Source organism: Suncus etruscus, chromosome 7 (assembly GCF_024139225.1).
Source record: "Suncus etruscus isolate mSunEtr1 chromosome 7, mSunEtr1.pri.cur, whole genome shotgun sequence".
NCBI classification, from domain to species: domain Eukaryota; kingdom Metazoa; phylum Chordata; class Mammalia; order Eulipotyphla; family Soricidae; genus Suncus; species Suncus etruscus.
Window position 1 is genome coordinate 51848959 of NC_064854.1, and position 15142 is coordinate 51864100.

Here is a 15142-nt window from a genome sequence, read left to right on the forward strand (position 1 = left end):
TACAGTGGGTAAAGTGTTTGCTTTGCATGCAGCTGACCTGTATTTGATTTCCAGCATCGCATCAGTTTTCTGATCACTCCATTCCAGGAGTGATCCCTGAGCACAGAGCCAGGAGTAAGCCCTGAGCACTGCCGGGTGTGATCCAAATATCCCCTCTTCTTCATCCCCAAAAGAATAGTAAAAAAAAAACCAAATTTGAATCCTCATTCTGTCTCTTCCACACTGCCTGTGTAACCCACTAAAGATCATTAAATCCCTCAGAACCTGGAACCTACACCTGAAAATCAAAGGCCAATCATTTGCTGAGAATAAAAACTAGTATGTAGGGCCAGAGAGATAGCATGGAGGTAGGGATTTTGCCTTGCATGCAGAAGGACGGTGGCTCGAATTCTGGCATCCCATATGGTTCCCTGAGCCTTCCAGGAGTGATTTCTGAGTGTAGAGCCAGGAGTAACCCCTGAGCTCTGCTAGGTGTGACAAAAAAACAAAAAACAAATAAACAAACAAAAAAAACCACTAGTGTGTGAAGTAGCTCTTTCGTTTTTGCTGCTTCATTTATAGGATATTTTCAACAGATCTGACAGCTTAGAATGGTTAAGAGTGGCAGAGAAAGAAGGTCTCTGTCTTTGAAGCATTTAGTTACATAAGCATTGCAGATTTCCTTGAGATTTCCTTGAGATTGCTATTTCCTTGATATCCTTTTCCCAAATGCTTTTTCTTACTCAAGTGGATGAAATTAAATTGGCAGAAAACTTTGATTCTGGGTGGAGTCCTGTAGAAGAAATAATAAAATTATGAGATCAGTCCAAATATTGGGGAGCTAGCATCAAAACAAAAACGCAACCAAGATAAAGAGTTCTGCTCACATTCCTTGGGAAATCACCCAACAGCCCAAACTCAGGGCTAAAGTATAAGTCAATTTTAGAAACTAAGTTGGAAAGATCAGTAGGAATATGGTCTTCAGTAGGTCATTAACACATTTCCGATAATAAAAACTTGCATGCTTGGGAAGATTTGGGGCCATAGTTAACTTCTCTGATTCATGAAGTGAGAATTGGGCCCAGGATGTGAACACTGGGATTGTTTTAGTCATTTCAATAAGCACATATGAATATCTTGATTTTTTTGTCCCAGTAGCATGGGGAGGGGGTGTGTGGAGAGCAAGAATCTGAGGGATGAACATGTTAGAATCTAGCTTCTCTAGTTGCACAATGCCGGATATGAGTCCCTTACCTCAAGTCTCTAAAAGGGGAATAATATTGCCCTCTCCATGATTCATTGAAGGAAAAAAATGAGCAGCCATATCTGCAGCCACACAACACTTCCGAATTTTGTAATAGTGTCATCTCAGTAGTATCACAGCAAATCTGATGGGAAAGTTGCACAGACATCTACCAAGCCCAGTGAGCCTAAGCTATAACACAGAAGCTCAGCTAGCATCAACCAACCATTAAATCCTCAGAAATGATTTAAGTAACACCATTCAGAGATGTAATTATTACAATTGTTACAAATTGACTCTTCCTGGTCTAAGTTTTGATAATTCCATTTGCCTTTGTGTTGTAACAAACATCTGTGAGGTAAATTTGTTTGTACCTTCAGGGGACAGGTTGGGGTGTTGGATGGGAGATTGAGGACACTGGTGGAGGGAAGGTCACACTGGTGATGAGATTAGTATTTGAAACAACTGTATTATGAACAACTTGGTATATCACAATGCTATACAATATTTTTTTTAAAGAAAGCAGATAAAGGAGGCAAAGTAGCTCATTATAATTCTCTTAAAAAATACAAACTCTTTTTTTTTTTTTTTGGATTTCAGGCCACACCCAGTAGTGCTCAGGGGATTACTCCTGGCTCTATGCTCAGAAATTACCCCTGGCAGGCTCAGGGACCATATGGGATGCCAGGAATTGAACCACTGTCTTTCCTAAGTTGGCCTTGTGCAAGGCAAACGCCCTACTAGTGTGCTATCTCACCGGCCCTAAAAGAAAAATTAAAAAAAAAAAAACTCATTTTCTGATCTTCAGAGGCAACACACTTCTGGACTGTTATGAGCCAGCTCTCTGCATTGCTCATCTGCAGTGTTAGTTCAAAAGTTGGATTTAGCAAATTGCATTGGGGGTGAGATTTTATTGTGTATCAACTCCCATAATGCACTGGTATAAGATTTAGCTCTAAACTCAAACTTCAAGGCAACCCCTGCACTTCCTGTGCAGTCTTAGACATAAAGAATGTCATCTCCTTTTCCATCAGCTCTCAGCTCCCAGCTGCAAATCAGCATTAACAATTGTCTCTGAGTTATACAGCTATGGAAGAATGAAAAATTTGACAAAGTAACTAGAACATATCAGGTACATAGTAAGTGTTCACAGTATGTAAAATCACCCCACGTGCCATATATCCAAACCCAGGCAAACGGATCTGAATCAGGGTCACACAAGAAATAATCCAAACCAGGCTGAGTGTGAAACATATAGTCTGGCAGTCTTCTCCCTAGTATGGAGAGTTCCAGCTGCCTGCCAGACTGCCATCTTTATTGAGTACAGGACCCACCCCCCAGATGGGACAGTAAACCCACCCAGGTTTACAAGTAAAATAATCTCTGTTTAGGGGTAGTCCAAGTTGTAAACAAACATACAAAGAAACCAGGGTTTGATCTTTGTTTGGGGTAAAATAAGGTGTAACCCAACAATAGTAGGTACATACTATTAATTTATTATACCAAATAATATATTGTTGAACTAGAGAGATAGTACAGGGAGTAAGGCACTTGCCTTGCCTAGGGTCTGCCCTCAATTCTATCACCAGTATCAAACACAGTTCCCCAAGCATGAATAGTGATCACTCCAAGTATCCCATTGTGTTCCTAAAGCCCCAAATAATAAAATAGTAATATATTGTAAGTACAGAATTTATTGTAAGTCTTAGAATTTATGTCATCATTTTTATTTATCTTACAGATTAAAGTGCATCTAATTTCTGAAATGGAAGAAGCCCAACGTCAAAACTTAGAGAATGACTTTGAGGGACAGGCCACCCATACTGGTAAGCAAACACACAGGGAAAAAGTAATGAGGGGCTGGAGAGAAAATACAGGGATAAGGTACTTACTTTGCATACAGCTGACCTGGATTTGATTCTTGGCACCACATATGGAACCCCAAGCATCACCAGAAGTGATCCCTGAGCACAGCCAAGTATTGCCTGTAGGAGGGTGGAAAGGAAGACAGGAAGGAAGAAAGGCAAGCAGACAGGCAGGAAGGAAGGAAGGAAGGAAGGAAGGAAGGAAGGAAGGAAGGAAGGAAGGAAGGAAGGAAGGAAGGAAGGAAGGAAGGAAGGAAGGAAGGAAGGAAGGAAGGAAGGAAGGAAGGAAGGATGAAGGAAGGAAGGAAGGAAGGAGATAGGGACGGAGGGAGGGTGGGAGGGAGGGAGGGAGGAAGGAGAGAAGGAGGGAGAGAGGGAAGGAAGAAAAGTAGAAAGGGAGGAAGGAAGGAGGGAAAGAGAGAATGAGGGAAGGAAGGTAAGAAGGTAGAAAAGAAGGAAATGAGAAAGAAATGGAAGAAGGGAGGAAGGGAGGGAGGAAGAGAGGAAAAAGGTAAGGAAGAAAATAAGGGAGAAAAAAGAACAAAAAGAAAGAAAGAAAAAATTTATGAAACTTGAGTCTGAAGATCACTAACTGTTACTATTGCCATTATTCAAAAAAATTTAAGTAATACCTTTGAGTCATTTGATAGAATCTAAAAATATGAGTGGATAAATTATTGTGAACTAAAATAATCTTAAAATAGTTCGAGATGACAGAGAATGAGGAAAAACAATAATTACAGAGAATTTTTGCAGTCCAGCCCCTCTATCTCCATTACAATTAAGTTACTTCCTTTCTTAATTCTCCCCACTAGGAACTATTCTTGCAATTGTAAAGAATGGTAGACCAAAAGATAAATAAAGAAAGCCTTCAATTAAAATTCTTGAGTATAAAAAATGAAGGGAATGATAAACATTGGGGGGGGGGCACACCCAGCAGTACTTGGTTTGCTCTAAACAGGGCTCATGGGACCAAATACAATTTGCTGGGGTCAAATCCAGGTCAACCACATCAAAGCAAGTGACTTAACCCTTGTCTTATATGCTTTCTATTCCCAAATAAAACACTATTAATAAAATGGATTTCAATATTCCTCTAGAGAACCATCTTATTATTCATCCAGTGCCTATTTTCTTCATTATGAATGGATTATAGGCAGTAGAGGACACTTGCCTAGCATATGTGAGTCTCAGGGTTCCACCCCCCCACCACCACATACTCCCCAGAGCGCTGCCAGGAGTGACCTCTAGCACAGTGGGAAGTGCCCCCAAACACCACCAGATGTGGTGCCCAACAATAACAAGATAGTGTGTGTAGCTGACTGAACACCACTGCTAAGATATTAAAAGTCAAGTTGCATGGTTTAAGAAGGAAAATCTTATTTGGTTATTATTTCTCCATCTATTTTGAGACTATTACTTGGAACCTTTAAATTTAGTCAGAAGTTTACATGAATTCTAGACAAAAAATAGTGGAATTCACTTGACAGTGACAGTGTGATGACCACCTATCTATGAGCAAAACCAAGACACCATCAAGGGAGATGGAGATGAGATGTGGAGCTACAGGTGTGAGGGGATGGAGAGAGGGGGCTCTGAGAGTCCCTGGAGTCAAATAATAAACAATGTGGGAGAAAATGTTTGCAAATCAATAGATTCACAAATACATCTATTTTTTATATATGTTAAAATCTTCAGCTCCCTTAAAAATCAGACAAGTGGATAAACAAGAAAAATAAAGAACGTAATAGAACATTTTCATTGGTTCTTGTCAAATCTGAAGGAGATGCACATTCTCATAGAGTTGGTGACTTGAAGATGTTCTGATCCACTTTGGAAAGAGGCAAAACCCTAGTTGTGGGGATTTGTACTCACACTCCTGGGGGTGCCCATTACTCACACATTTCTTATTCAGCTGTGGAAGGTTATAAGAGTCCAAGAATTTATCTATTTCTTCCAGGTTCTCGTGCTTCATGGCATAGTTTCTCAAAGTAGTCTCTGATTACCCTTTGTATCTGCAGTATCTGCAGAGATCTCCCCCTTTTCATTCTTTTTTTTTTTTTTTTTGGTTTTTGGGTCACACCTAGCAGCGTTCAGGGGTTCCTCCTGGTTCTATGCTCAGAAATCGCTCCTGGCAGGATCAGGGGCCATATGGGATGCCGGGATTTGAACCACCGACCTTCTGCATGCAAGGCAAATGCTTTACCTCCATGCTATCTCTCCATCCCTCCTTTTCATTTCTAATCCAGTTTATCAAGTTTCTCTCTCTCCCTGTTTCTTTTTGAGTTTTGCCAGTGGTTTATCAATCTTGTTTATTTTTTTAAAGAACCAACTTTTGCTTTTGTTGATCTTTGGGATTGTTTTTTGGATTCCCACTTCATTGATTTCTGCTTTAAGCTTTGTTATTTTCTTCTGCCTACCTAATTTTGGTTCCTTTTGTTGATCATTTTCTAATTTTATAAGCTATGTCATTAAGCAATTCATGTAGGCCACTTCTTCCTTCTTGATGTGTGCTTCCAAAGCTTTCAATTTTCCTCTCAGTACCGCTTTTGCTGTGTCCCATAAATTCTGATAATTTGTGTCTTCATTGTTATTTGTTTCCAGAAATGTTTTCATTTTCTCTTTGATTTTATTTCTTACCCACTGGTTGTTCATTAGTAATCTGTTTAATTTCCAGGCGTTAAAGTTTTTCTTCTGTGTCCCTTTGTAGTTCATGTCTAGTTTCAGTGCCTTGTGATCAGCAAAGGTAGTCTGCATGATTTCTATCCTCTTGATTTTATGAAAGTATGTTTTATGGGCCAGCATGTGGTCTATCCACACATTTCTGAGGGGAATCAATACTCACATTCCTGGGGGGACATTGAGTACTCACACTCCTTGGGAGAATACTGGGTCCTCATATTCCTGAAAGAACATGAATACTCACACTCCTGGGGGACACTGAATACTCACACTCCTGAGGGTACACTAGATATTTACACTCTTGGGAGACCAATACTCACACTCCTTGGGGGGACACTCATAGGGAAACCAGAACTCACACTCCTAAGGGGACCAGTACTCATACTCTGGGGTTGCACTACTATTCACACTCCTAGGGAAACTCAGGACTCATACTCCTGGGATTCAATACTCACATTTCTGGTAGATTACCAAGTATTCATACTTCAGCAGGGTAGACAATATAGTACTTCCAGTCCTGGTAGGGAGACTTAGTTCTCCCAGTTCCAGAGAGAAGTGGGGCACATCTTCTGTGGGGGAGCCCTTTACTTCCTGAACATATAAGCTGTGCAGAAAACAGTGTGTGACCAGGGCTGGTCATTCAGAACCACGGGACTCAGGGAAAATGTGGAAGCAACAATGCTTCAAAAAGAACTCTCTAAATAAAGTAATTTCTACACAGTGGTCTGTGTTTTCATTTTTTTAAGCAAGAAAGAGCCTCTTTATTTCCTTATATGAAAAAAGAAACAACCAGAAAACAAAAACAAAAAGCCCTTCATGCTGTAAAAGGAAGTGAAAAACAATATGATAAGAAAAAGAATATGCAGGGACAGAGTGATAGATAGGACAGTAGGGAGGGTGCTTGTCTTGCATACTTCTGACCTCGATTTGTCAGTATGTCATAGTGTCCCTTGAGCACTACCGGGGGTCAATCCGAAGAACAGAACCATCAGTAACTCCTGAGCACTACAAAAGTTCTGTAGGAGCAGCTGCAGGAGCACTGCAGCACTGCAGGCCTCAAAAACAATTTTTTTAAAATGTGCAATAGTCCACCATTGTCAGAAACAAGAGGGAAAGGGACGTGCTATGCACAGGCCTAGCGTTTGTATCCCGAGAACAGAGCCAGAAGACAGATGTATAAGTAAACGAACAAACAAACAAAAAAACCAAAACAAACAAAGCTGAGTATAATTAACCTAAGAGAATCTATATTAAAATGACAAATCCTGGAACTAAGCAATTATGTGGAAATATCGAGAAAGAACCCATATATTACACTCTTAAAGTGAACATTAAAGCAAGGACAAGCTTTGTAAAGTCAAATATATTTAAAAGGCCTTAAGTCAGAGAGAGAGAGAGAGAGAAAGAGAGAGAGAGAGAGAGAAAGACACAGAATGGTCTCACTCATCTATGGGTTTTAAGAAAAATGAAAGACATTCTTGCAATAATAACTTTCAGACACAAAAGAGAAAAGAGCTGGAAGTTACAGCTCACCTCATGAAGCTCACCACAAACAGGGATGAGTCTAGTTAGAGAAATAACTACGTTTTGAACTATCCTAATAATGAGAATGTACGAGGGAAATAGAAAGCCTGTCTAGAGTACAGGCGGGGGTTGGGTGGGGAGGAGGGAGATTTGGGACATTGGTGATGGGAATGTTGCACTGGTGATGGGTGGTGTTCTTTACATGACTGAAACCCAAACACAATCATGTATGTGATAAAGTTGTTTAAATAAAAAAAGAATGCACATAAAAAATTGAAAAAAGTACATTTATATGTATATTTTAGCTTAAAACAAAATGTTGAAAAAACAAACAAAAAAAGTTATATAGGCACAGCTAGTGGGCTCTTGGTTCAAACTTTGAACTTTGGGAATGCATTTAAGAGATGTTCCTCTGTGCCTCTGTGCTACCTCTCCAAGAAGCAGTAAAATATCTCAGGATATTTTCCAAGGGAAAAAAAAAAGAGTGTCAACTTCTTTCAAACACTACTATTATTTCTGTTGTCTACTAAACTTCAGAATATCAGTTGATGGGGGCCAGAGAGACAGTACAGTAACCTTGTATGTTGTCCTGGGTTCCATCCCAAATACCCCAATATGATCCACCAAGCCCAGCAGGTATAATTCCTGAATGCAGAGCCAGGAATAAATCCCAAGCATCACGAGGTATGACCAAGAACAAACAAAAACCAACAGAACATCAGTTGATGGTGCATGACTTAAAATTTTCTTAAATTTGCAAGTCAGTTCTCCATCCTAAAAGGTCTAAGTCTCTGAGGTAAATTGAGACCTTTGAAATAGTTCCCATCTGTATTTGTATTCCCACTGCCTTTCTTTTAGCTTTTTCCCCTACCCCCTGGGAGAGGGGTGTTGGGTATAGATTGGGTATCTATTCTGACTTTGGGTTTGGTGTTTAAGTCTGATCATTTTTTTACTTCCACTCAATGCTCATACAACAAAAGATTTTTATTTTTTATTTTTTGCTTTTTGGGACACACCTGACAGCATTCAGAGGTTCCTCCTGGCTCTGCACTCAGAAATAGTTCCTGGCAGGCTCAGGAGATCATATGGGATGCTGGAATTTGAACCACCGTCCATCTTGAATCTGCTGAGTGCAAGGCAAATGTCCTAGCTCTCTGGCCCTCACAGAAAGATTCTTAGCAAAGATTTGTTCCTTTCTTCCGTCATGGAAGAAAGAAGTTGAAAAATTAGTCAATCTCATCCTTTCAAAAAACAACTAGAGTCTCAAGTTTTCCAGGAGAAGGACAGATCCAGTTTCTGAAGTTATCTTTCTGGTTCAACAGTTTTCATGGTCAAAATAATACATACAGTCAATATGAAAAGTCCAGAGAAAATCCATTTATATTTTGTTTTATTGTAGGTCCCAAAGGAGTAATACATGATTGGAGGAAGTTTAAATTAGAGAGTGTGGACCACGCTTTGGCCCCAGGCAGCAAGAAGGAGATTTTCAGACAAATGTCTTCACCTCAGAGCACTGAAATTCAACAAGAAAGATTCGGCAGGAAGGTAGGACAAGGAGGACTTGGACACCATTAGAGTGTGATCTAGCCTGGGGCCTAAAAGACTCCAAATATATAAAATACTCCTGTGATAACACAGGAGTAGGGCATTTGCTTTGCATTCGGCTGACCTGGGAAGGACCCATTTGATTCCCAGCATCCCATATGGTCCTCCAGCCTGCCGGGGGCAATTTCTGAGTGCAGAACCAGGAGTATCCCCTGAGTACCACTGAGTGTGACCCAACAACCAACCAATAAATAAATAAAAATTAAAAAATATATAATACAATTATAGTTCAAAACTATGTGTTGGTGGCATTTTTTTTGTACTAAAACAGGAAACAGGAAGTAAAGGGCAATCCTAAGAGATCCCCACGCCTGTCACTATTGAAATGAAGTAGAGATCATTCATTTGTGCCACCACAAATGAAAGCAAGACAGAGAAAAATGGCACCATGAACTTCTCCAGAGTGGGGTCAAAGTAAAATGCCTCTCTTCTGCTGAGGGTCAGCTGGCACTTGGAGGCCTTACAATATGGGCAGATTGACTACAGGCAGCTGAGGAGAAACACAGTTGTCTATCGTCATGCACCAGGACCATACCCATGCCTTCCTGGGTCCTCTTATGATCCAAAGAACCCATATTCCCAGCCCCAGCAAGGGTGCTATTGTAGAAGGTGACCATATGAGAGTTAAAACCTAAAAAAAATCGCGGTGGCACTAGAGGTAAGGTGTCTGCCTTGCCAGCGATAGCCTAGGACGGACCGCGGTTTGATCCCCCGGTGTCCCCAAGCCAGGAGCGACTTCTGAGCGCATAGCCTAGCAAGGAGTAACCTCTGAGCATCACCAGGTGTGACCCCCCCCAAAAAAAAAACAAAAAACAAAAACAAACAAATAAAAAGAATCTTTTTAAGGGGGCTAGAGTGATAGTACAGCAAATAAGGTATTTGCCTTGCACATGGATGACTCATGTTTAATCCCCAGCACTGCATATGATCCCTGAGCCAGCCAGGAGAAATTCCTGAGTGCAGAGCCAGGAGTAACTCCTGAACGCTGATGGCTTTGACCCCAAACCCTAAAATAAATAAATAAATAAATAAATAAATTTAAAGGTAAAATCTAAATAGTCCTATAAAAGTATAAGTGTTGTACCTAAGAAAGAGAATATTGGCTTTATATTAGTAAATATTACAGATACTGCTAAAGTGTCCTTGATTTTTTAAGCAGCACTAAAATTAACTCCCTTATTATGTCATGGATAATCACAGGGATACATTAAAAAGTTGACCTGCAAGTTGTGGACAGAGATTATTTCAGAATCAGAGTGTGATAAAATACCTCAGTGCTCACTGCCTTTCTAAAGAAAGCTAAAGCTTTCAGGCCCTTTTTTAGAACTTGCATAACTAGTTTCTTGCTAGTTACCTAGTGTACTTAGTTATGCATAACTAGGTACACAACAATAATAGTGATAAGACACACAGACTTTTGTCATGAGGAAATTGTAATTGGTGGGTCATTTCCCTCCCAACCCATAATTCTTAGCTGTGAAGATAGACTTTTTCCTTAGACACTGCCTGTCCAGAATGGAGCAAATCCCAGATCTCTAAGAGGTCAGAGACCAGAAACCTAAGCCAGTGTGAGGAAAACAGTTTTACTCAGGGGCTAGCAACCTGAGAGGACTTTCTATCCTCCAACCCTGATGACTGAGGCTGTATTTGGGACTAACACAATGATGTGTGGCAGTTGGACTTGGACACACATCCCTTGAATACCTCACTATAATGACAGTTGAACTTGGACATGCCCCTTGGACATGCCCCTTGCACATGCCCCCTTGTCATGCTGGGTATAAAAGGAAAAACTTGGAGCACTGCAGGGGGGCCCAGGATAGTGATCACAGCAGAGCCTCCTGGTCCACAGGGGACCAGAGATAAAGCATTGGAAAAAGGCTGCAGCTTTGTATCTATTCCCTTTTCTTTCTTTTTTGAACCCAGGCCTCCCCAGCCACCTCTGGCTGGTGAATTTTCATCTATTTCTCCCTCTTTCTTAGAAACCTCCAGGCAGTAGTGGCAGGACCCAGACTCCAGGGGGAATAAAAAGCATACTTGATTTCTCTTTCTCTCTTCTCTCTCAGTTCTGGGCTGGTAGTTGCTACATGATGGTGTCCCTGGTTGGGCATGAGGCCCCACCCAGCAGCCAGGCCCCACAGGCCCCTGTGAGCCTTGCAGCACCGAGTTCTGGCAGCCTTGGGCCTCTGCAGCATGCAGCCCTGGCAGCCTGGAGGTAGTAGTGGACTTCTAGTAAAAGCTTTGAATAAACACTTTTTCCCTCCCAGATCCTTTGTGAGCCTTTACATCTTCCTGATGACTGGAGGATGGGTCTCTCTCATGGGCCTATTCCTGACTCCCGATTTAACAAAACACAAAACCAAAGGAAGACACTTCTGTAAAAGGCAATCTTTGGAGAAGTGTGAGTTGTTTGAAATAAGAAGATGGAATACTTGCTTATAAGTACAGGCTAAAATCATGGGCCAGACTAAAGAAAGGAGATAGTCTGAGATTAGGGTGTCTACCTCACATTTGCCTGACCTGGGTTTGAACTCCAGCACCACAACTGCCACCTTTGCCCATATTCCTAAATATAGCCCTGGAAGTAAACCTGGATGTAGTCATGCAGAGTCTAGCATGGCACCCTTAGACCCTAGCAATGGCCCAATTAGTAGTCTGGGAATCTCTGTGAGTGGTCCGTTAGGTGCTAGTGGAGTCCAGGGCTCCAAAATGAAGCTCTGGTGAGACTCAGGTCTGGAAACAAACGTTGACAGGAAATAATTAATCTGTTCAGTGAAAAGGTACATTAACAGGTTCAGGAAATCCAGCACTCAAGCAAGGAATCCAACCACACAAGCTTTCTGCTCCTAAGAAGGAATGCAGCTTAGTGGAGGAAGACTGAAGAAAGAGTGCCTGTCTTCCTTATACCTCTGCTTTTATCGACAAGAGCCAGGCCACACCCTAGGGTAGAAGAGGAATACCAAGTAAGGAATAATCCAATAATCCCATCACCAGATCACACCCTAGGGTAGAGTATGAATATTGATTAGGACCAATAATCCAACATCTGGGTCTTCTGAGCACTGTTTAGGAGTCATTTCCCAAACCAAATAAAAATAAATGAGATCTCCATGTCTTATTTCAGGTATGATTCCTTTGTTGGGATACTCTGTCCATTTGCTTTAAAGGAAAAGTGGTGAGAGACTCAATGAAAAAATGGTTTGAAATCATGCTAGGCCCTTATACCCATGAAAAATTTTGTGCAAAGGTCAAGCTTTAGAATCATGTCTAAAGGTCTAAATTTCAAGATGCCTCAACACATGACCAGAACAAGCATGGGATCACTAGTTACCGAGGGATTCAACTTTGTGCCATGGACAATCTCAGAGCAACTTAAATATATATATATATAGTTACACATATTATACAATAATCCTTAGCAACATTAGAGTTAAAAATTAAATCAAGACCATCACTTAAAGAAAAAAATATGACATTGTAATAATGAATAGAGGCAGAAACCAGATAACTAATAAAATAATCAGATATTTTATTTCCCCTACATCTCAAGGTCCTGCATAAAATGAGAGTAATAAGCCCTCATAGAATGGTTGGAAAGATGAAGGAGAATAATTGTTATAAAGTGCTTAAGACAATTGTGATAAATGACAGTATCTTGCTCTCTCAAGTATCCTATCCTTTAAAAAATACTCTACAGGTGGCTGACCCAGATTTGATCCCCAGAATCCCATATGGTTTCCTGGGCATCATCAGGAGTGAGTACAGAGTACAGAGCCAGGAGTAAGCCCTGGATGTGGTTTATAAGCAAAACCAAAACAGCCTACAGGTGTCAAAGAATCATCACCATGAGTGTACTGGGTTTGACCCCTGCCCATCTCCCGTTAGATTTGCCTGGCCTGCTCATACTGTTAATGAGCACTTGGTATAGCAGGCTTAGAAGTCACCTTGCCTGGCTCACCCACACTGGCCACACATTGTTCCTTACTGTCCTTTTTTTTTCATTGCTGTGGGGGTGTAGGTGCTTAGTCTTCCATAACACAAAGTTAATAATGGAGTAATTAGTGGGCCCCAGAAAATGTACAGAGGGTGAGGTACTTTCCTTATATGCAACCATCCTCAGTTTGATCTCCAGCTCCACAACTCAGACACACTTTTTTTTTTTTGATTTTTGGTCCACACCCAGTGGTGCTCAGGGGTTACTCCTAGCTCTGCACTCAGAGTCACTACTGAAGGTGCTCAGGGGACCAATTGAGATGGAGGGATCAAATCTGAGTTGACCACGTGTAGGGCAAATAAATGTCTTACAATGTCTTACTGTGCATAGATCTGGCAGTAGTTTTTGAGCACAGAAACAGGAGTTACCCCTGAGCACTGCTGGGTGTAGCCCACAAACAGAAAATAAAAGAAATGGAAAGAAAAGAAAAGAAAAGGGGAAGGGAAGAGAAGGGAGGGAAGGGTAAGGGAGGGAAAGGAAGGGAGTAAGGGAAGAGGAGGATAGGGGAAAGAAAGGGCAGTGGAGGGGAATTTAGGGAGGGAAAGGAAAAGGAGAGGAGAGGGGAAGGAAAAGGAGAGGAGAGGGGAAGGAAGGGGAGGGGAAGGGAAGTAAAGGAGAAGCTTTACATGTAACATATTTCACATTTCCTTGGAAACTGGAAGATAGTTTACTCAATCCCCTTGAATCGCAGTGTTAGAATCACTGCGTGGGTCTGTGGACATCATCTTTCTCAATCTCCCCTTGCAGGTTCCGAGTTCAGTTTATTTGTATTCCATGATATGCTCATCTAATCTGGACATGTTTACTGCCCTTTCTTCCATACCAGAAACCACAGAGTTAGTGCAAGGATGGATGAGACAAATTTCACACTATGCAGCAGAGCCATTATAAAAAATTAGTATTATGCTTTCTCTAATTTCACAGCCTGAACCCCATTGTAATAATTTGCCTTTGTTTGGGGCATTCTTAAAAAACCTTTTTTTTTTCTGGTCACACATTGAGGTGTCTTGGTATTTAGGTCTTCAGTATACCGTAGAATAGAATCTTTCATGATGACAAGCACCTCACACTGATAGAGAAGTTTACACAATTCCAACCCATTGCCACTGATTTTCTCTTGATAATCCTTTAAAGAGAGTGGCTGTCACTTTTCAAGGAGTGTTGCTTTTCAATGTGTTTCCTAGGAGGAATCAACCTGAAATGAGATCTTCAATGTGAAGATGTTACTGATTTTATTTTGGAAGGTGGGGTGCCTCGCCAAGGGAATTCAGGGCCTTATAGTCACTCTCGGTGTTGTGCACCCAACAATTCAGGCTGGGAAGCTAGTGCAGCACTCAGAGGTGCATAACTTGCGCACACACAGACCCTAAATTTGACCCCTCAGTACTGCTGGATTTAGTTCTAAAGGTCCCCAACAATGCTGGACATGAATTTTGAACTATCTTGCCTAGTTGGCCAAATACCATGGGAAGTAGCCTGCTTGGAATTTCCCCACCCCCCTAAAAACAATATTCAAAAATGAAGCTAATACTATGGATAAAAATACATCAGCATAAGGGATGGCAAGCACCAGGCAGGGGCCCTCAGAGGAGCAGTCCAAAATGTTGTCATGAGAACAGACACTTCCCTTGGATGCCATCATGGGAGCAGGGGAAAGGGCAGGAAGAGGAAGCAGCGAATGGCAGGACATGATCTACAGCTGTTATTTTCTTTTCTGCTTCCCAGATGAGCATTCAGGAATATGAACTCGTCCATCAGGATAAGGAAGATGAGCACTGCCTTCGGAGGTACCGCCGGCGCTGCATGCTGGACATGCACCAGAAGCTGAGCTTTGGGCCGCAGTATGGGTTCATGTATGAGCTGGCTAGTGGGGAGCACTTCCTGGAGACGATTGAGCAGGAACACAAAGTCACTCCAGTCCTGGTTCATGTCTACGAAGACGGCATCAAGGGCTGTGAGAGCCTCAACTGCAGCTTAGAGCACCTCGCTGCCGAGTACCCCACTGTCAAGTTCTGCAAAATCAGAGCTTCTGACACGGGTGCTGGGGACCGCTTCCCCGCCAATGTGCTGCCCACGCTGCTCATCTACAAAGGTGGGGAGCTTGTTGGTAATTTCATTAGTGTGGCTGAACAGTTTGCTGAAGAGTTTTTTGCAGGCGATGTGGAGTCTTTCCTCAATGAATATGGGATGCTGCCCGAGAGAGAGATACATGCCCCAGAGCAGAGCGACTCTGAGGAGGACGTTGAATAA

At 41.7% G+C, this 15142-nt stretch overlaps 1 protein-coding gene across 1 annotated transcript; it reads left to right on the plus strand.

The window, feature by feature from the left end:
* Positions 1–2987: 2987 nt before the first annotated feature.
* PDC (phosducin) lies at positions 2988–15142 on the plus strand. Its single transcript, XM_049776596.1, has 3 exons — positions 2988–3048; positions 8693–8838; positions 14618–15142. The coding sequence occupies exons 1-3, from the start codon at positions 2988–2990 to the stop codon at positions 15140–15142; spliced, it is 732 nt and encodes a 243-aa protein (XP_049632553.1).